This window comes from Amblyraja radiata, chromosome 7 (genome assembly GCF_010909765.2).
Source record: "Amblyraja radiata isolate CabotCenter1 chromosome 7, sAmbRad1.1.pri, whole genome shotgun sequence".
Lineage (NCBI taxonomy): Eukaryota > Metazoa > Chordata > Chondrichthyes > Rajiformes > Rajidae > Amblyraja > Amblyraja radiata.
Genome location: NC_045962.1, coordinates 12,674,557 through 12,695,676, shown reverse-complemented (window position 1 = coordinate 12,695,676; position 21,120 = coordinate 12,674,557). Strand labels below are relative to the sequence as shown.

General features: G+C 43.4%; 1 protein-coding gene across 1 annotated transcript in view; it reads right to left on the bottom strand.

Moving 5' to 3' along the window:
• The window catches only part of dnah7 (dynein axonemal heavy chain 7), a 234,157-nt gene that overhangs the window by 83,654 nt on the left and 129,383 nt on the right, over positions 1-21,120 (bottom strand). The window contains exons 39-44 of the mRNA XM_033023735.1: positions 18,530-18,749; positions 14,666-15,538; positions 11,410-11,639; positions 6,612-6,942; positions 2,001-2,347; positions 1,710-1,890 (exon numbers count right to left, since the gene is read on the bottom strand). Of these exons, the coding sequence (XP_032879626.1) occupies positions 1,710-1,890; positions 2,001-2,347; positions 6,612-6,942; positions 11,410-11,639; positions 14,666-15,538; positions 18,530-18,749 (2,182 nt within the window). The remainder of the gene's footprint in view (positions 1-1,709; positions 1,891-2,000; positions 2,348-6,611; positions 6,943-11,409; positions 11,640-14,665; positions 15,539-18,529; positions 18,750-21,120) is intronic.

The window sequence follows — 21,120 nt, the reverse complement described above, 5'->3', positions numbered from 1 at the left end:
GTGGAAACAGGCCCTTCAGCTCACCGGGTCCACGCCAACCAACGATCATCCGTACACTAGTTCTATCCTACACGTCAATTAACTTACAAACCCACAGCTTTTTGGAATGTTGGAGGAAACTGGAGCACCTGGAGAAAACCCACAAGGTCACAAGAAGAACATACAAACTCTGTACAGGTAGAACCCATAATAAGGATCGAACCCGGGTCTTTGGCGCTGTAAGTCAGTAATTGTACCACTGCGGCAGTGTGCCATCCTTCATTTGACTGGAGTAGAGACTTAAAAACATTTAAGAATAGGTCATAAAGGTGGCTAAAAATAAAATGCACAAATGTTGGTAAGTCAGTGGGTCAACATTTCTGGAAGACATGGATAGATGGTATTTTTTGGGTCAGAACTCTTCTTCAGACGAATGCTAGTGGGAGGGAGAAAACTGATGGGCGCAAAGCATGGCAAGTGATAGGTGGATACAGATCAGGGTGTTTTTTATTGGCAGGTGGGTGGACAAAGGATAGATAATAAAAGACAACAAAAAGTTGAAAAGGAGATGGAGTAAATTGTGAAGCCAGATGAAGCAATATAGGTTATTAAGGAACCGGGGGGAGGGGAAAGGAAGGTGGGATAGTGGGAGAAATACATGAGGATCCAGGTGAAACAGGAAGAGGGGGAAATAAAAGGAGGACTGGTTGTGAGGGGTGCAATTGTTACCTAAAATTGAAGGATTCAGATGTTCATACTGTTGGGTTATAAGCTACCCAAAAGCGATATTAGATACTGTCCCTCCAAATAGAACGTGGTCTCATGTTGGCCAAGGACAGAAAGATTGGTATGTGAATGTGAAGAGGAGTTAGCAACTGGGAGCTCCAGCAGGCGTAGATGGATCTAGGACTTGACCTAGGCCTAGGCCGAGGCCTATCCATGTCTTCCAGAGATGGTGCCTGATCCTGCTGTGTTACTCCAGCACTTCTAGTGTGTTGTTTTTTGTATACCAGCATCTGAAGTATCTGGTGTTTATATAGTTGGCTGAAGTAAAAGGGAACATTTGATACTAAAATAAAATAGGCAGGTAGAATTGTAAATATTTCAGGAGAAGATTAAATATTAACACATTCGGATTCAGTCAAATTATCTGTTTCTGCGTACTGTTTCCATATGTAATGCATTTCATGTTCCATTCAATAACTAAATATTTATTATTAATGTTTAAGAAAGAACTGCAGATGCTGGAAAAATCAAAATGCTGGAGAAACTCAGCGGGTGAGGCAGCATCTATGGAGCGAACGAATAGACGACGTTTCAGGTCGTGACCTGAAACGTCGCCTATTCCTTCGCTCCATAGATGCTGCCTCACATGCTGAGTTTCTCCAGCATTTTTGTCTAACTTAAAATGTTTATTATTTTTCGTTAACCTTTTGCAAAGCAGCATCACACTTATCTTACAGGGGTCAAGGCAAGAGCATTCACGTCGCGGCCCAGTTTCCACCAATCTTTCCACCACCACACACAAGAAGCACAAGACAGACACCTTTGTATGCAGGTGCAGAGACGTGTGTCCAGCTCTGGCTGAACAACTTCTAATGTTGTGAGTGAACTCGATAAGAAGAAGACTTATCTTACAGGTACTCCCAAAAAATGCAAATTACTCCTGAAGACTTACTTATTGATAGAATTCATCTTGTCCAATGGTTTTTAAATGTTATATAAAGTACCTGATTTTCCAAGTCTGCTTTCTTCTGTTTATTTGTTTCCAGATTCTCCTGTAATTTTTCAAGCTTATCTTGCACGTCTTTAAGTGCAGCTTGTTTTTTCCTGAGCCCATTCATTGCTATTTTTAATTCACCTTCAGCTAATGCGAGTTTTGCTTTCTTTGGTGCCACAACTTTGGCTACTCTGGGGGAAAAAAGGAAGAGAAAAAAACACATCAATTCCACCTCATGCAGATGTAAAGCTGTGAATTCAAATTGATTCCCATGTTCTATAATCCAATTGAAATAACTTACTTATCATAAGAGTCAATTGCAATGACCCATTTGCAAAGACCCTCAGCTGCAGTGGATGCATTGCGAATCTTTTCTGGAATAAATTCTGGATTAGTTATGTATTTGCTCCGAATGACATTGATGTATGCTGAAGGAATACTGTCCTTGTCGTATTCATGGAGAGACTGCAAGAGCTTCATGTCACCCAGCACCTTCTTGGCTGGACCCCAGAAATCTTCAATCTTTTTACCTGACCCAGTAGGATCTGGAATTCGATCTGCCTTTATTCCTTTCAAAATACAAATTGCCTCCATAACCAGCTTTACTCCAGACGGAGGGCTTTTCATAGATTTCATCACAGTGATATCCTAAAAAGAAAAAGAACACAACATGTGGTAGCACAACAGTTTAAATGCAAGATTACAGCTTTTATACCAACAAAAGACATCATCTAAATTCCATTTTAGTGTTCCATTTCCTGCAATATGGGAAATGCTATTACTGTTTCATATCTAATTATATATATCATTTTCCAGGTTTGCTCTAAGAGGAGCTGGGATTGATTCAACAGGTGGTCGTGCCGAAGGTAGGCTGGACAAGGTAGATTTCAAGGTCGTCTGAAGAAGGGTATCAACCCGAAAAGTCACCCATTCCTTCTCTCTAGACATGCTGCCTGAGTTACTCCAGCATTTTGTTGTCTATCTTCGGTGTAAACCAGTATCTGCATTTCCTTCCTACGCATTTTGTCATGCCCAAGGTGCTGGCCGAAAGTGGATGTATGACCACCAGGAAAGGAAAAGGGAGTAGGCAGAGGAATCCATTCCCCTCGAAATCGAGTACACCCTTGTGTATACTACTGGGAGGGGATGTCCATTCCATGGATGTCCAGGTCTGTGGTATCAAGTCTGGCTCTGGTTCACAGGGAGCAATGGTGAAGTCAAAACAAGTGAAGATGATAGGTAATTCAATAGTTAAGGGTACAGACTAGAGATTCTGTGGCAGCAAATAGGAGTCCAGGCTGGTGTCTTGTCTCCCTTGCGCTATGGTCCAGGATATCTCAGAGTGGCTGCGGAACAGTTCTCAAGGAAGAGGGTGAGTAGCCATACAGTAAGTCATTGTGCACGTTGGCACAAATGACAGGTAGGAAAAGGGATGAGGGTCCTGCAGAGTGAATATAGTGAGATCGGCAAAATGTTAAAAAGCAGTCCCACAATAGTAGTAATGTCTGGATTTTTCCTTATGCTAGTGACGGTAGGAATATGAAGATGTGACAGATGAATATCTGGCAGAAGAGATGGTGCAGGGGTAGGGATTCAGATTTTTGGACTATTGAGATCTCTTCTGGGGCAGAGGTAACCTGTGTATGAGGGTCGGGTTGCACTTGCACTGAAGAAAGGCCAATATCCTGGCAGGCAGGTTTGCAAGTGCTATTAAGGAAGCTTTAAACTAGATCAAGTTCAAAAGAGTTTATTGTCATGTGTCGCTGATAGGACAATGAAATTCTTGCTTTGCTTCAGCACAACAGAACATAGTAAGCATTGAACTACAAAACAGATCAGTGTGTCCATAACCATTATATAAATATATACACACATGAATAAATAAACTGATAAAGTGCAAATAACAGATAATGGGCTATTAATGTTCAGAGTTTTGTCCTGAGCCAAGTTTAATGGCTGTGGGGAAGTAGCTATTCCTGAACCTGGTTGTTGCAGTCTTCAGGCTCCTGTACCTTCTACCTGAAGGAGTGGAGATGGATCCAAAGACATAGTGGGACAGATGGGAGACAGTCGGGTGGCTGGAAGTTGATACATTCAACGACAGGAGGTTCAGTAGACAGGCCATGCAGGAGCATGGCAGGGAGAGAGGAAAGATGGTTGGATTAAATTGCCTTATTACAATGCACGAGGCCTGACAGGTAAGGCAAATGAACTCGAGGCATGGATAGGTACATGCGACTGGGATATTATAACCATTACAGAAAGGCTAAGGGAGGGACAGGACTGGCAGCTTAATGTTCTCGGGTTCAGGCGAGATTGAGGTGGGGTAGACTGGGACTAGAGACCAGTAAGCCTAACATCTGTAGTAGGAAAGTTACTGGAGAGAATTCTGCGGGATAAGATTTGGATAAACAGGAGTTTATTAGAGATACTCAGCATGGTTTGTACATGGGAGTTATTTGTTTGAAGTAACTGAGAAAGTTGATGGTGAGGCCAGGGCTGTAGATATAGTCTATATGGACTTCACAAATGCCTTTGATAAGGCTTTGCACAGTAGGCTTCTCTGGAAGGTTAATTCACATGGGATCCAGAGAGAGGTCACTCTTGGGAGTATTGTTTTCAGTTTTAGTCACCCTGCTAGGGGAAAGATGCCATCAAGCTGGAAAGGAAGCAAAGATGATTTACTGGGCTGTAACCAGGACTCGAGTACTTGAGCAAGAGGTTCAGCAGGTTCGTACTTTAATCCTTGGAGGCTGAGGGCTGATCTTTATGGAGGTTAATAAAATCATAAGGGAAATAGATAGAGTGAATGCAAGAGTCTTTTTCCCCAGAGTAGGGAAATTAAGTATCAGAGGGCAAAATTGAAGGGGAGCGGAGTATGATTTAATCACAGCATGAGGGACAATATTTTCCACATAGAAAGGAGAAGCCAGAGAAAATAGTTGAGGCAAGTACAATAACAACGTTTAAAAGACATTTGGACACGTACATGAATAAGAAAGTTTCGAGGGATGTTGGGCTAAATATAGACAAATGGGACTAGCTTCTTTGAGGCATCATGTTCGGCATGGATATGATTGGCAGAAGGGCCTGTTTCTGTGCTGTATGTCTCTAACTCTTACAGACCAAAGAGCCTCATTCTGTGGCATAAGATACGGTGATGGCTTGTGACTGCATGATCTAGGGAAGTGAGGAGGATGACTCCAACACTAAAATGCCACACTTTATACAATTAGTTTAGTTTAGTCAATATGCAATAGTCTAGAGATACAGCGCAGAAACAGACCCTTCGGCCCACCAAATCCGTGCTGACCAGCACACTTACACTATCCTACATACACAAGGGACAATTTACAATTATTCAAAGCCAATTAGCCCACACACCTGTACGTCTTTGGAGTGTGGGAGGAAACTGGAGATCCTGGAGAAAACCTGTGAGGTCACGGGGAGAATGTACAAACTACTTACAGACTGCACCCGTAGTCAGTCTCTGGCAATGTAAGGCAATAACTCTACGGCTGCACCACCGTGCCGCCCTGATATGACTCTATAGTTCTATGATAAGCATCAGCTTCATAAGCCTTTTCCCTAATTTTAACCAAGGTTAGTTGATGAGCACCCTGGCAAGGCCAGGCCAATTGTAAGCCCATCTATTCTACATGAAATATATAACAGGACAGATTGCAATTTTCAGCAAAATGTTACCTATTCATAATTTGTTGCAATATATTTTATATGTTCTGTGTATGGTGTGGAACACGATATTAAATATAATGCTAGTAAGAGTGCTGTTATGATCTGTAGAACCAAAGAGGATAAATGTCTAAAATTTCCTGATTTTAAATTGTCCGACAATAATCTTAGTGTCTGTAATAAGGTAAAATATCTAGGGCATTTTATTACAGAACAAATGGCAGATGATGAGGATATTTATAGGCAACGACGCATGCTGTATGTACAGGCGAATATTCTCTTGCGTAAATTTGGTGCGTTTGCAGATGTGGTGAAGATGTCGCTATTTAGAGCATACTGCCCACCACTCTACACTGCGCACCTGTGGTCGAACTATGGAAAGACAAGTTTGCAGAGACTAAAGGTGGCATATAACGATGCCATGAGAACACTGCTAAGGAAACCTAGATGGTGTAGTGCTAGTAACATGTTTGTGGCAGCATGAGTCAGTACTTTAGAAGCTATCCTAAGAAATCATATGTATAAATTCATTTGCAGAATAAATGACTTTAAAAATGTAATTATTGTTGCCTTGTCAAACATAAGGGTTAGCACTACACGCTACGAATGCCAGCTGTGGAGACACTGGTATCGTTGTCTCGTTGTAGGACATTGATCATTCTTTTAATCTGGATTTTTAATTCATGTATTGTGTTTTTTTATATATATAATTTATTATGCTTTTATGTGATATACTAAGATTTTATATGTACTTTATGATATTTTTTAATATGCAATGCATTTTTATGTAATGTTGCCCCTTGTCTGGACCTCGAGTCGTAATAAAGTTTGTTATTATTATTATTATTATTATTATTATTATTATTATTATTATTATTATTATTATTATTATTATTATTATTATTATATATTACACTAAATGCACCCTTTAAAACAAGCCAAAGTTCCAGAAAATCGAGGAGAAAAAAAATTGGCTTCTGACTTCATTTCTTTGGTGCCACTTGCGTGCATTGTCTGCTTCAACCCACAATGACAAAGTCCTGACTAATGGTAAAGTTTAAATTAAATTTGAAGTAGTGGAATTTTTGACTTTCCAGAATATAAATTCAGAAATATTGCTAAATATTTGGAAAATATATAATTTGTCCTGAATCCGAAAATACATAAATTGTCTTTCTAAGGTCCACTAAAAAAAAATCCTGACAAATACTTTCCTTACCTGTGTCGTAAGTGTGTCAAGGGCAGCGAGTGCAGCTTCCAAAATGGGTAATGCTTTTGCCAGATCAGCATCGCATTCATCTTTAATTGCTTTTGCTGCCATGGCTTGATCATTTGCAACAAGTTCATCAGCTTTCACAATCTCCTCTGTCCTCGAGACCTCAATAGATTCTTTTTCAATGATTATCATCATATTATCCACTGCTGCACTGGCAACTATCAGCTCAGGCTGCAGGGCTGCCAATTCAGACTGCATGACAAGAACTTGAGATGCGGCTGAGTTCAGTTTCTCCAGACCAACTTCATATCTCTTCTTCATCTTCACTACTTCACTAAAGACAAAATATTCAGAACATTATACACAACATTCAAATTAATTGCTTTGCTGATCATAAAAAACCCAATGACCATCTTGGCTTTTTAAATGAGTTGCAACACGCATCGCAACAGATGATATAGTTGTGGTCATCTCCAGGCTAGAGCACATCAAAAATTGATCAGCCATGATCACATTGAATGGCGGTGCAGACTCGAAGGGCCGGATGGCCTACTCCTGAACCTATTTTCTATGTTTCTATGTAAATTGTTGGTGGTGTTGATAGTGAATAGAGGCTTGCAGGATGAAAATGTTTAGTTTTAGTGTAATTTAGAGATACAGCATGGAAACATGTCCCTTGGCCCACAGAGTCCATGCCGACCATCGATCACCCACCTGTACACTAGTTCTACCTTACACACTAGGGACAGCTTACATAAGCCACAATTAACCCACTAACCTGCATGTCCTTGAAATGCGGGAGGAAACTGGAGCACCTTCAAAAAACTCACTCGGTCACAAGGAGAAGGTGAAAACTCAGTACAAACAGCACCTGTAGGGAGGATCGAAGCCGGGTCTCCAGCGCTGTCAGGCAGCAAATCTACTGCTGCACCACTGTGCCACCCAAGTGATCAGATTGGAAAATGGGCTTAGAGATGGAAGATGGAATCTAATTTTTATAAGTACATAGTGATGCGTTTTAGGAGGACCATTAAGGGTTGGACATACACAATGAATGGTAGGGCCCTAGATAGTATTGAAGAATAGAGGGACCAAGGGTGTACATGTCCAAAGATTCCTGAAGGTGGCAGCATAGATAGATAATACAGTGTAGATGGTATACAAGGTTCATTAGCTGGGGAATTTGTTGTAAATATGGGGAAGTTATGATATAATGTGAAAACATTAGTTAAGCTGCAGCAGAGTACAAGGCAGCACAGTGGCGCAGTGGTAGACCCAAGTTCAATCCTGACTACGGGTGTTGTCTGTACAGAGTTTGTACGTTCTCCTGTGAGGGTTTTCTCTGGGAGCTCTGGTTTCCTCCCACACTACAAAAACATACAGGTTTGTAGGTTAATTGGCTTTGATAAAATTGTAAATTGTCCCTAGTGTGTAGGATAGTGTTAGCGTGCGTGGTGATCGCTGGTTGGCACGAACCCGATGGACCGAAGGGCTTGTTTCCGCACTGTATAAAGTCTAAGGTAAAATTTGGTTGCCACACCACACAGACATGATTGATTTGGAGAGAGTGCAGAGGAGAATCACTAGGATGTTATCTGAGATGGTGCCTTGCAGTTATGAAGAGAGTTGGAAGACTCGATTTGTTTTTCCTGGAGATTAAGGGGTCTAGATAAAGGTTTGCAAAATTATGAGGAGCATGTATAGGGTAGATAATAGGAATCTTTTCCCCATAGCAGAGGTATCTAAAACAAGAGGGCATAGGTTTAGAGAAAGGAGTAAGAGGTTTAGATCTAAGGTTTGATTTGTTTTCTACCAGATTGGAATCTGGAATGCACTGCATGAGTGGGTGATGGAGCAACAACTTCACAATATTTAAGAATTATTTTGGTAAGCACCTCACATTCTATCTGGGTAGTCTATAAAAGCATGGCATGAGCATTGGATTGTCCAATTTCTGGTAACCTGCACTCCCTCCGTTCCTTTCTCTCTCCTCCTGATTCACCAATGCATTCTAACACAACCTTCTTTCCTCACCACCTACCCCTGATCCAGTCTACTTTCCCTTCTCCCATTGAGTACTGTCTGCCTGTTACCAATGCGCTGAACTCACTAGGTACTATATATCCTTTCCCTCTGCTCAGCCTCGCTCGCTTATCTGGTTTCACCCATCGCCTTATTTTCTTAACAGATTGCAAAACTGCTGCCTAATAGTTCTTTACAATTATGAACTCCTAGCCTATGTCACTATCTCCACACTCCACTCAACCATCTGGGCTCACCTGCCCATCAGCCCCTCCTCACTTGACTCCACCCATGACTTGCTAGATCTTGCCACAACCCTTCCCTGCCACCTATTTGTACGGGCTATCTCCCTTCTTCACTCAGTCTTGGTGCAGAGTATTGACCCGAAACAGTGACCAATTTTATGCCTCCACACTTGCTGCCTGCGCCGATTAATTGTTGGTATTTGTATTAACTGAACATTTGTAAAAATATTGCTCAAAGAGCTGGAAATCAAGAGCTATGTACTTTTGAAAATTGAAACAAAAAAAATATTTGTTTAAGACAATAATATTTATATTAAAGGAACAAATTAGTGTTATTACTGTCGCAAGTATGAAATTATCATTACGATTTAAAAGTTTCAAAATCTGATTTTTAAATTGTCTTTCTTTCCCATTGTTTGTTTGCTCAGTTTCTCTTTATCCACTTTTTGCCTCCCTTTATTTTCTTTTGAATGTGATTTGATGTTAATCCATCCTCCTTTGTCACTATTCTTCAGTTTCTTTCTTAATGTTTACACTTTATTGGTTAATAAGATTCAGCTTAGACCAATCTTTTACTAGGGCCGCAGATATGCTGTTGCCTTTTCCCTCTCAGGTAAAGCAGCAATTCATTTGCACTTGCATCTAGTTTATTTCATTTGGTCCTCTCAGTGGGATCTCCACTACTGTGAAGAAACAACCTCAAATAACTTGTGTATGAAGGAACTGCAGATGCTGTTTAAACCGAAAAGAGTCTGAAGAAGGGTCTCAACCCATTCCTTCTCTCCAGAAATGCTGCCTGTCCTGCTGATTTGTCCCAGCATTTTATGTCTATCAACCTCAAATAACTAGTTTTCTCTCTTTATATCAGAACTCTCCAGTTCTGTTGTAGACTGTCACTCTGTAATATTGATTCCGTTTTTCTCTCTAGTCATGATCTAACCTGAATGGCATTCTTGCAGCTCTGCATGTTACAGCACTTGCACGTTCCTATGTGATTTATCATTCTGACTGTCCCTTACTTCATTAAGCTATCCACCAAGTCTTCCTGAAGTACAGATCACCAGCACAACTATGGGTTCTCCCTATCAGAGATATTAATATGCATTCCCCACTCTCTGCAATTAAAAAGCAATTTATTTTCCTGACGAAGAATCTTCATTTTAAAACATTAACTTTTTCCCTTTTCACAGACATCACTTGACCTACTATTTTTTTTTCATTGCTCTGAACACTGAGTTTACTTGAATCTTAACATCTAAAACACATTCTGTTTTTCAAAGTAAGGGGGAGGAGGTCAGAGAAATTGTCGTGTAGATTCGTGTTGGTCTTGTAAACTAACACTGATTAGGTTCAATGATAGGTGACCAATTCCACTTTTTCTCCTATTTTTCGAAGAATATTCTTTCTATCCAGCTTGCATTGAAGGTTGGTGGGGGCGCTGCGAGATGGCTCCCTGCCAGCAGCGTGTAAGTTTTTTCTACTTTTTTTTAGTGTGTCCTAATGTGTGTTTTTAATGTTTCTCAGTGTGTCTTGTGTGGGGGGTGGTGAGAGGGGGGGGGGGGGTAAGAGGGAAACCGCTTTGGTCACTTCCTCCACGGAGAGGCGACTTTTTCCATGTCGCCTCCCTCGCGGCCTAACACAGAGGATCGGTGCGGCCTTTCCCGGAGATGCGCCCGGGGCTTCAGCTGCGGGCGTAGCGTGGACTCTTTCGTTGCGGAGCGGGCGAGCCCTTGTCGGGGGTCACCAGAAGGGAGTGCTCCGTTCGCTGGCCCGCGGCAGCCTGAAGCCACGGTCTGCGGAGCTCCAGCTGGCGCGGCGTCTGGAGCCTGGGATCCCTCGTTGGGGACCCCGGAGTAGAAGAGCTCTGACCGCAGGTCCGCGGCCTACTTCTAACCGCGGACGCGGCGGGGACTTACCATCCGGAGTGGGATCCCTCGCTGGGGATCCCTGGAGAGGAGCTCCAACCGCCGGCCCTGCGGTCTGCGGTGCTTCTAACTGCAGCGCGGCGGGGACTTTAGATCTTCGACCGCCAGCCTCCACAACCTTGAAGCCGCGGTCTCTGGTAGGGAAGCACCGATTCGGGACTTACCTGAACTTACCTTGTCTGCACATCTGGCAGCCCGCAGTGGCGACTGCGGAGGGTTGTGGTCCCGACCATGGGGGGAAATGGAGGAGGACTGACCAAACTTTGTGCCTTCCACCGCAGTGGTGAATGCTGTGGTGGATGTTTGTGTTAAATTTTTATTGTGTATAGTGTGTTCTTTTTTATTGTACCGCTGCTGGCAAATTCATTTCACTGCATTTTATGTGCAAGTGACGAATAAATCTGACTTAACTTATTTTGAAGTAAGTTTACCAGCTGAACAACTAATCTGCACGTGTATCATTTCTTACAGTGTTTTGTTACGGCAATGAAGAATCTGTTAAAGAATTATATATATCTTAATCTAATTGAGATAACCAGGTTATCAAATGCCAGACCATTTTTGACAAACCCATAATTTAAAAAAATAACCCATTTAATTTGTGCTTACGTTCGTTTTAACTCAAGCAGGGCTTGAAATGTGGAGATCAGTTCCAGGTATGAAGTAGGAGTTACATAGTTGTACCGCTGAAGCTCAGTATAAAATGTTTCAGACATTTCAATTGTTGTGGTGTGAAAACTCTTGCACATATCAATGCAACACACACGTATCCTCTCTGACATTTCAATATCTCCCAACGAACGTTTTGCCACAGCCTCCAGAGCATCTTCAGGCCAAGACTACATTGAAATTAAATAGTAGCAAATAATTAGTGAACCCCAAGTCCCATCATAAAATATGGTCAAGGCAAACCTTGTCATTAAAATAATTTGATATTTTTTTGTAAATGCACTCTATGTTGGTACCAACAGATTTTAAATAAAGGTCAGGGAGAAAGCACCTTTGAATCCAGCCCTGGTAACTGTGGACATCCGGATTCATGACAGTGATTTATGTTTATCAATATTAACTGAGATTTTCTTTAATATGGTTTTGGCGAGGATTGATGATGATGATATGTTTGATATTTGGATTTTCAAAAGGCATTTGATAAAGTGCCGTATTATAGACACGTTAACAAAATTGAAGCTAATGTGATAAAAAAGAAAATAACAACTTGGATATGAAATTGACTCGGGGTCAAGGAAACTGAGTAGCGGTATATTGTCGTGCTTCTGACTGGAGAAGGGGACTCTTCATGATGTGTATTCATGATTTGGACTTGGATTATAAAGAACAATTTCACAGTTGCTAAACCCTAATGGTCAACGGAATGGAGAATGGTAAATGATATCAAGCAGAGAGATGGGCTCATAGAATGGGCACACACTTGCCCGATAAACGCAGACGCAAAATACATAAAGCCCCTGTCCCACTTGGACGACCTAATTGGCGAGTTTGCCCTCGACTCATACTCGCAGCATGGTCGTCACGAGGTCGTAGGAGGTCTTCGTAACTCTCCTTCATGCTCGAGAGTGGTCTCCGCGTACTCGAGGCCACAGCTAGGTCGCGGCGCTTTGTTCAATATGATAAAAAATGCCCGCGAGTAAAAAAAGGTCGCCATGGAAAAAATCGATACTTTTTTTACTCGTAGGTAGGTCGTAGTAGGTCGTGATGCTAATCGTAGGTAGTCGTAGGTAGTCATAGGTAGGTGGTAGGTAGTCGAAGGTAACTGGCCCTTGAGAAAAAAAAGTGAGTAGATAAAAAAGGTAATGTAAACATCAGCACGTGACCTCTGTGACTCCAGGGCGAGGTTCATTCATAGCTGGAGACTCTTTTGGAACAGACACTTTTGTGGAGATGGCACCTAAAAGACAGCAGCGTAGGGTCAGGGCACAACCCTCCAAAAAACCTGCCATGCAAGTTCTGCTCAACCAGGAGGAGGAGTGGCAGGAGATGCCACAGCAGGAAGAAGCCCTGCATAATTACTCCCTGAAGCAGGAGACCAGGGAGGTAGGCAATGTCCCCACCACCACCTTCTTCTGCTGTGTCTGACACAGCATCAGAGGCAGATGCTCCATTGGAGAGGGAGGGCTGGAGGAACATAACTTATTCTTTTTAAAAGGGCATGAAGAAACAGAAATTAGCATGCACATGCAAACAATTTTTTGAAAGTGAGCAAAGTATTAAGAAAGCATTAGTTTTTATCTAAATCTATAGATTTGTATTAATATAAATTTATATAAATCTAGGTTTTTATAAACAAAGGCATAGAGACAAAAGCTATGAAGTTATGCCGAATCTAAGGTATTCAGTTCTGAGTAGCACATTTTAGAAAGAGTATGAAGACCTAATACGATTTGAGACATGTTTAGTGTCCTTTGCGTGAGGTATGGTGAGGTTAAGGTACAATGAAAATCCTGTTAAAGCATCATATACTCAGACGGCACAAAAAAACATACATTATACATAAATTCTGAAAGAGAATTAATATTAAAAAAAAATAAAATCAAGAATTAGTGCAAAAACACAATGAGGTTAAACATGTCCATTGCCTCATCCTTACCATGGACATTCAGTCCCTTAACACCTACATCCTCCACTAGAAAGGTCCCAAGACCCTGCGGTTCTTCCCTGAACAGTGACGCAATCAATTTCCCTCTACTAACACACTCCTCCGCCCTCACCCTCACGTCCTCACTCTCAACAACTTCTTCTTTCACTCCTCTCAATTCCTCCAAATTAAAGCTATAGCTGTTGGAACCTGCATGGGCACTATGCCTGCCATTTTGTCGGTTACCTCAGTTAGTCCTTGTTGCAATCATGCACTGGCCCCATCCCCCAACTCTTTCTTCATGCATCAAAGATTGCATTGGAGCTGCCTACTTCACCCGTGCAGTATTCACTGACTTCATTAACTTTACCACTAACTACCACCATGCTCTCAAACTCACTTGGCCTATCTCAAGCACCTCGCTCTTCTTTCTTTATCTCTCTGTCTCCACCACAGTGGACAGAAGAAGGGTCTCAACCTGAAAAGTCACCCATTCCTTCTCTCCAGAGGTGCTGCCTGCCCCCCCGAGTTACTCCAGCATTTTGAGTCTATCGATTAATGTCCACTACAAACTTACCAACTCCCACAGTTGTCTGGACTACGCTTCCTCCCACACTGCCTCTTGCAAAGATGCTCTCCCCTATTCTCAATTTCTCCTTCTCCACCACATTTGCTCCTCAGATGAGGCTTGTCATTCTAGGACATCCAAGATGTCCTCGTTCTTTAGCAAATGTGTCTTCCCCCTGATGTCAGATGGATCCCGCACCCACTTTTCCTCTATGTCCCATAGTTCTGCTCTCGCTCCCCCCAGACAGAACAAAGATGGAGTTCCCCTGGTCATCACCTTTCACCACACCAGCCTCTGCATCTAACACACCATCTTCCGACATTTCCATCACCTCCAATGTGATCCAACCACCATCATATCTTCCCATCCCCATCCCTTTGGCCTTCCGCAGAGACCACTCCCTTCACAACACCATGGTCCACTCATCCCTTCCTGCCCAAACCACCTCCTCCCCTTGGAACTGCAGAAGGTGTATCACCTGTCTCCATACCTCTCCCCTCGCCTCCATCCAGGGGCAACAGCAGTCCTCCCAGGTAAACAGAAGTTTAGAACTTAATTATAAATTTAGAATTTAAATATAGTAAGGAAAATGGGGCGGAGATGGGTTGATAAATTAATAGACATTCATGCTCTCATTGAATAAACAGGCATTAGGGCTAGATTGTCTGCTATTCTTCCTTTGTCAAATACACGCGAGCACTTACCTGAAACCAATTTATAGTACAGCAATTGACAAGCGCCGGGAACTTCCTCAGTCTGTTGCGGAAAGCATCTCCAATTGGACTCATTGCTAAAACCACATGTAACTGATTGCGACAGCGCTCAATAAACATGTTGAAGAGCGCCAACGGACTGCCATCAGTCTGCTTTGATCTATCTCTTTGACGATCAATTAGACGCATACGTTCACAGACCTCCTGCTTCTCGTCCACTGGGAAGAGATTTGGCACTTCTCCTGCATTCAATAGATTGTTGACGTCTTCCAGAAATGACTCCTGTTTAATCTGAGTGTCAGTGAATAAAAAGACAGCTTGCATTTCACCCTCGGTGGCTTTACGGAAAATTTGCTTTAAATCTTCACGCCATTCGTAAGAGCCATAACTCTTGGAAATTTCCACTTGAAAAATAAGGTAATCTGCCATATGTGCTGCAAGACGGGTTAGTGACTGACGGCCACTGCCACCAACACCCACTAAAAGAGCATGGCTATGTGGCTGCTTTAGTATGCGGGAAATTCGGCATACGTGCTCGATTGCAAATCTGAATATCACCAGATTCATTGGCTTTTTACTGAGATTATTAAACTCTTCCAGGTGAGCCTCAACCACTTTCTTTAAACCCTTGAAATCAAGGACTTCCCGGTATCCCTTGTCTTCGCCTTTTGGGTCACTGAAATCACAAAACATCAGACTGCGAAGTTCATCTTCGTTCACTTGGCCGTCACCTTTAGAATCCAGGTGTTTGAAAAGCGCATTGAAGTTCTCCTGCAGCTGACTTCCCATCACTCTTTGAAGACAATCAACAAGCCAAGCTCGATCGGCATCATCCACCAAACGATCATAATACACTCGTAAAACCTGCATTTGGTTATAAAATAATGGTCATCACTTTTGATGGATTAACCAAAAGAAAAATACTTGCATTTAAGTAGCAGCTTTTGCATTTGCAACAGGCCAAAGCAAATTATAAATGAAATCAGCAGCTACAAAGCAGCTAGGGCAGTAGTGCAGCGGCAGAGTTGCTGCCTTACAGCCCTTGCAGCGCCAGAGACCCGGGTTCAATCCCGACTACGGGTGCTGTCTGCACGGAGTTTGTACATTCTCCCCGTGACCGAGTGGGTTTTCTCTGAGATCTTCGGTTTCCTCCCACACTCCAAAGACGTACAGGTTTGTGGGTTAATTGGCTTGGTATAAGTGTAAATTGTTCCCAGTGTGTAGGATAGTGTCAATGTGCGGGGATCGCTGGTCGGTGCAGAATCGATGGACCGAATGGCATGTTTCCGCGCTGTATCACCAAACTAAACTAAACTAAAATGCTCAAAACCATAACCTTGGTATACTCTCACTCTACCATTACAGTCAAGGTATGAAATAAACCGTGGTTCACAAAGGAGATAGACGCAGAAAGCTGGAGTAACTCAGCGGGACCGGCAGCATCTCTGGAGAGAAGGAATGGGTGATGTTTCAGGTCGAGACCCTTCTTCAGACTTTTGACTTCAGACTCACAAAGGAGTGCTGAAAGGCGCATGGACGCACCAAAAGCACCAAACTACCTGAAGAGGCTGCAGTGCACATATACAATTGTTGCACAATAGATAATCTGCCCAATAGATGGATCAGACCAAAGCTCTGCACCGTTGGTGCACCTAATTGTACGATACGATACGATAAAACTGTATTCATCCCCGGAGGGAAATTGATGTGCCGACAGTCACAACACACAAGATACACAAAAAACTTTAAATTAACAGTGAAAACAAAAAGAAAAAGACAAGCAATTGTTGTCGGGCAGTCGTGGGCTCAGCGCCTTCACCGGAACAAATGAACACAGACTTATCCCCTGGGCAGACGATTCTAACCTAGAGTGTGTGTCTCCCCCCCTCCCCCACACCAGGTGTTCTCCCACTGTCCCTCACGGCGGCCCCCCCACGCCGGGTCCTCCATTGTCTTCCCCTCCCCCCCTCACACTAATGGTTGTGGACAATTGAACAGCTTAGGAGAGATGGCAGCTCTACGATTGCCTCTATTGTCAACATGTGAGACCCGGCATGGAAGTGTTAAAGGCAAGACTGAAGCATTCACAACTACATGCAGCTGCTGATGGCACCCATCCTAAAGACTCATCCCTCCACCACCAGGCCACAGTTGCAAGAAGATACACTGCAGTTTCTTGCACAAACCCATGGCCTCTATCACCAAGGTAGATGTGGAGCCCATATTTCCTCTGGTGAGTCTATTTTATGACAGACATGAGGTGTGAAAATTCTTCCTCCCCCAAGATTGTGTCTTTGAAATTCTCTGCCTCTGAGGGTGGTGGAAGCAGTTTCTAACATCGCTAACACCTGTAAAAATGCCACCGAAAAGGCATTCCTGATACCTGTTTAATCTTTCATCCCTAGCTCATCAAGTAATTATTCTGCTCTGTCATAAAAATATTCAAAGACTCTGCTTCCACTGCCCTTTGAGAAAGAGAGGAAGATGTTTTGAAAGTCACATCCAATTTTAGATTCTTCTAAAACTTATTTGATAGGATTCTTTGACAGGAGAGGAACCTTCCTCTCCTATCAAAAACCTCAGGATCCCGCACCCTCCCCTCCCAAACCGTACCAAACCAAACCTGCCCCAATCCCCACATGCGAACATACAATTCTCCTACTATTTCCAAACACACTAGTCACCTTGCTCTGCACGCTCATCTCCCACCCACGTCCCATATTTCCCTTTTACTACTCCCCCTTTCACCTCCTCCTGCTTCAATATCCCTCCTCTGTCTTTACATTCCACATCTCTTTTTTTCCTTATCTGACACCACTCTGTCTCGTTTCACTTCTAGCCTTTGTCACTTAATCTACCCATTTGCTAATCAACCCCCCTCACCTATATCCACCTATAACTTGTTCAAAAGGGAACTGCAGATGCTGGAATATCGAAGGTACACAAAATTGCTGGAGGAACTCAGCGGGTGCAGCAGCATCTCCATAGATGCTGCTGCACCCGCTGAGTTCCTCCAGCAATTTTGTGTACCTTCCACCTATAACTTGCTAGCCTTTGTCACACCCCCACCTCTATTTTCCAGCTTTCTTCCCCTTACTCCATCACTGAAGAATGATCCTAACCCAAACATATTCTTTCAACTCCCCTCCACAGATGCTGCCTGACCATCGAGTTCCTCCAGCAGGTTCCTTTTTTTTTGTTAAAGATTCCAGCAGTTTCCAGTGTCTCCTTAGGATCTTATAAATTTAAATTGGATCACCTTTTATTCTTTTAAAAACTCTAGTGGATACTAGCATAGATTGTCCTGGAAAAACCATACCAGGTATCAGTCTCTGAATTGCTGAATTGATATCCTTCCTTAACCAAGGAAGCCAATACCATTCCAAAATGTGGACTCTTTGATGAAAAACTGAAGCATAATCTCCATCCTTTGCAATCAATTCCCACTGCAATAAACTAGCATTATGTAAGCTTTCTTCATTATTTGCTGTCCCCATATATGAACCATGTACAAGGTCACCTAGATTTATCTGCATCTCAAATCTCTTCAATATTCCACCACTTTTTTCTTGCCAAAATAGACAATTTCATACTTCCCACAATATACTCCTTTGGCCATATCTTTTCCTATTCATTTCACTTACCCACATAACGGTGAATAAGGATAGGGACCAAATCCAGACAAATGGATGAGTTGGCTAAGGGACCTGTATCCGTGTAGTACAACTCTATGACTCTGTGTCCCATAGTTTTCATTTGTATCAGTCAATGATGAACAAGAACATTACTTTCACTGAAAATGAATCAACATAAACATATCTCACTCTATTCAATGCCTGCAAATAAAGATTTCACCTCGTGAACCCAAAGGCGCTTGATTGCAGCTGGATCTACTGCTGTCAGTGGATTAGAGAGGCACACCCCTTGAACAACACGAGAGAAATCCCGTAGATTAAAGAGATAGTGAGACTTGGCCGGTGTTGGGAGAAGATTCTGCATGGCTTCTTTGTAAACGTACAAGGTGGCATTAACGATCTGTTCAGTCATAGTGTCAAATTCTGGAGAGAAAATAAACCTAAAAGAAACAAAACAGATGCCAAAAAAATGTATTTGTAGATATATCCAAACATATATACTTTTAGATTTTCAAGAAATAACTTCCTCAATGGAAAAAGATATCAACAGTAGGTGGAACGAGAATCTTATTAAATAGAGCATAGAAAAGTACAGCAAAAGGCCCCTTGACCCACAATGTCTGTGCAGAAGATGAAATCATGATAAACTCACCTCACCTGTCTGCACCTGATCCATACCCCTCCATATCTGCACATCCATGTGCCGATCTAAAAACCACTACTGTATCTGCCTCCACCACCACCTCCGGCAGTGAGTTCCAGGCACCCACTACCCTCCGTATTCAAAAAGCTTTCCCTGCATATTTAAACTTTCATCTAATGCCCTCCAGTCTTTGACATTTCTACCCTATCTATGCCTCTCATAGTTTTACATAATTTTAGCAGGTCTCCCCTTGGGCTCTGACGCTCCAGAGAAAATAATGCAAGTTTGTCCATTTCTCCTTAGAGCTAATCAAGAGTGACCACCAGGGGCGCCGGTGGAGATGGCAGCCCTGCCGGCAGTCTGTTCATTATTTCATCTTGGTATTTTTAGCTTTTGTTAAAAGTTTGTTTCAATGTACTTTGGTTTGTTTTATGTGGGGGGAGGGGATTTGGGGAAACACTTTTTCAAGTTCCTACCTTCCCGGAGATGTGATCAATTTTTTGGATCACATTTTCCGGGCTCTGCGGCCTACCATCGCTGGAGCTGGAGGCCTCCTCGGACTGTCATGAGCCCCACTTAACATCGGAGCGGATCCTTTGCCTGGGATCGCTCCCACCACGGCCTGCGGACTTACCATCAAGGGCTCGCAGTCTCGGGAGAGGCTAGTTGGGAGCTGCAACGCTGCAGAAGGCTCGGCCAGCGCCAACGTGAGGTTCGATCGCCCGGCACCGGGGAGCTGACAACCCCCCGATGCAGGAGCTGAACGCCTCGACGCGGAGGGCCCGAACGCCGCCGGCTACGGGAGTCAAGACCGTCCTGTCAACGGAGGCCTCGAGGCCCCCGACTGAGGAAGAACAAAAGGAAGGACTTGAACTTTATTTCGCCTTCCATCACAGTGAGGAATGTGTAGGTGTTACTGTGGTGGATGTCCATGTTAAAATGTGTTTTTGAGTCTGTTGCTTTTAATTGTATGACTGACAATGGTGCAGAATGTTACCCTGAATTGAGAGTATTATCTATAAGGAGAGGTTGGACAAACTTGGATTGTTTTCTCTGGAGCATCAGAGATTATGGGGTGACCAGAGATAAGTATATAAACTGATAAGAGGCATAGAGAGCATAGACATTCAGTACCTTTTTCCAAGAGTTGGAATGCCAAAGACCAGAGGACATAGCTTTAAGGTGAGAGGAGCAAAGTTTAAAGGATACTGTATGTGCGGGCAAGGTTTTTTTTTCTACACAGGGAGTGTTGAGTGCCTGGAATGTGCTGCCGTGGGTGGTGCTGGAAGTGATTGGGCCATCTTAAGAGGCTTTTAGATAGGCATATGAATGCAGGATAAAGAGGGATATGGATCACAAGCAGGCAGATGAGATTAGCCTGGAATCACATTTGGCACAAACATCGTGGACCTAAGCACGTGTTCCTGTGCGGTACTGTTCTTTATTTTATGTTCCAGAACTTATGGCGAACCAAAAGGGCAAACAATGGAGTGTTTTTAATTTCCAATCATAGTGAAGGGAAATTTCTTGCAGCACCATCGTGCAGCCCTGGAAACATGCAGATAGTTGATCATTGTCCCTCCAGGTGATGCAAGTCATAATTCAGAAGTCTTTCATGTCCTTTTTTGATACCCTCCAAAGAAGTTGTAGTCAGAATAAGGCATTCACGCCCTCTAAATTGGTGTCATATCCCACTGACCTCTTGACACATACGGTACAAGTATTCATAATTTAATCAGCGTTAATACAATGTTGGTGAGACATTCAGTGGGACGGTCAGAAACCTCAATGTGCATCTCCATCGTCACCCCCCCCCCCCCCCCCGTTCCAAAGGACACAGAAAGAACGAGCCCAGTACTGAACCCGCCAAGTTCTCGGGTCGCTCGGTCGGCTCCTCTCTCCCCCCCGTGCCTCCCTCTCTCTTTCCCCCTGGGCCTCCCCCTCTCTTACCCCCGGGGCTCCTCTTGCTCTCCTCCCGGGCCCCTCTCTCTCCCCCCCCCCCCCCTTTTCTCTCTCCCCCCGGGCCCTTCTCTCTCCCCCCCTCTCTTTCTTCCTCCACTCTCTCCCCCCCCCCTCTCCTCTCCCCCCCTCTCCCCCCCCCCCCCCCCCCGCTTCTGCCCCTCGCTCTCTGCCCACTCTCTCTCTCCAGGCCCTCTCTTTCAACTCCC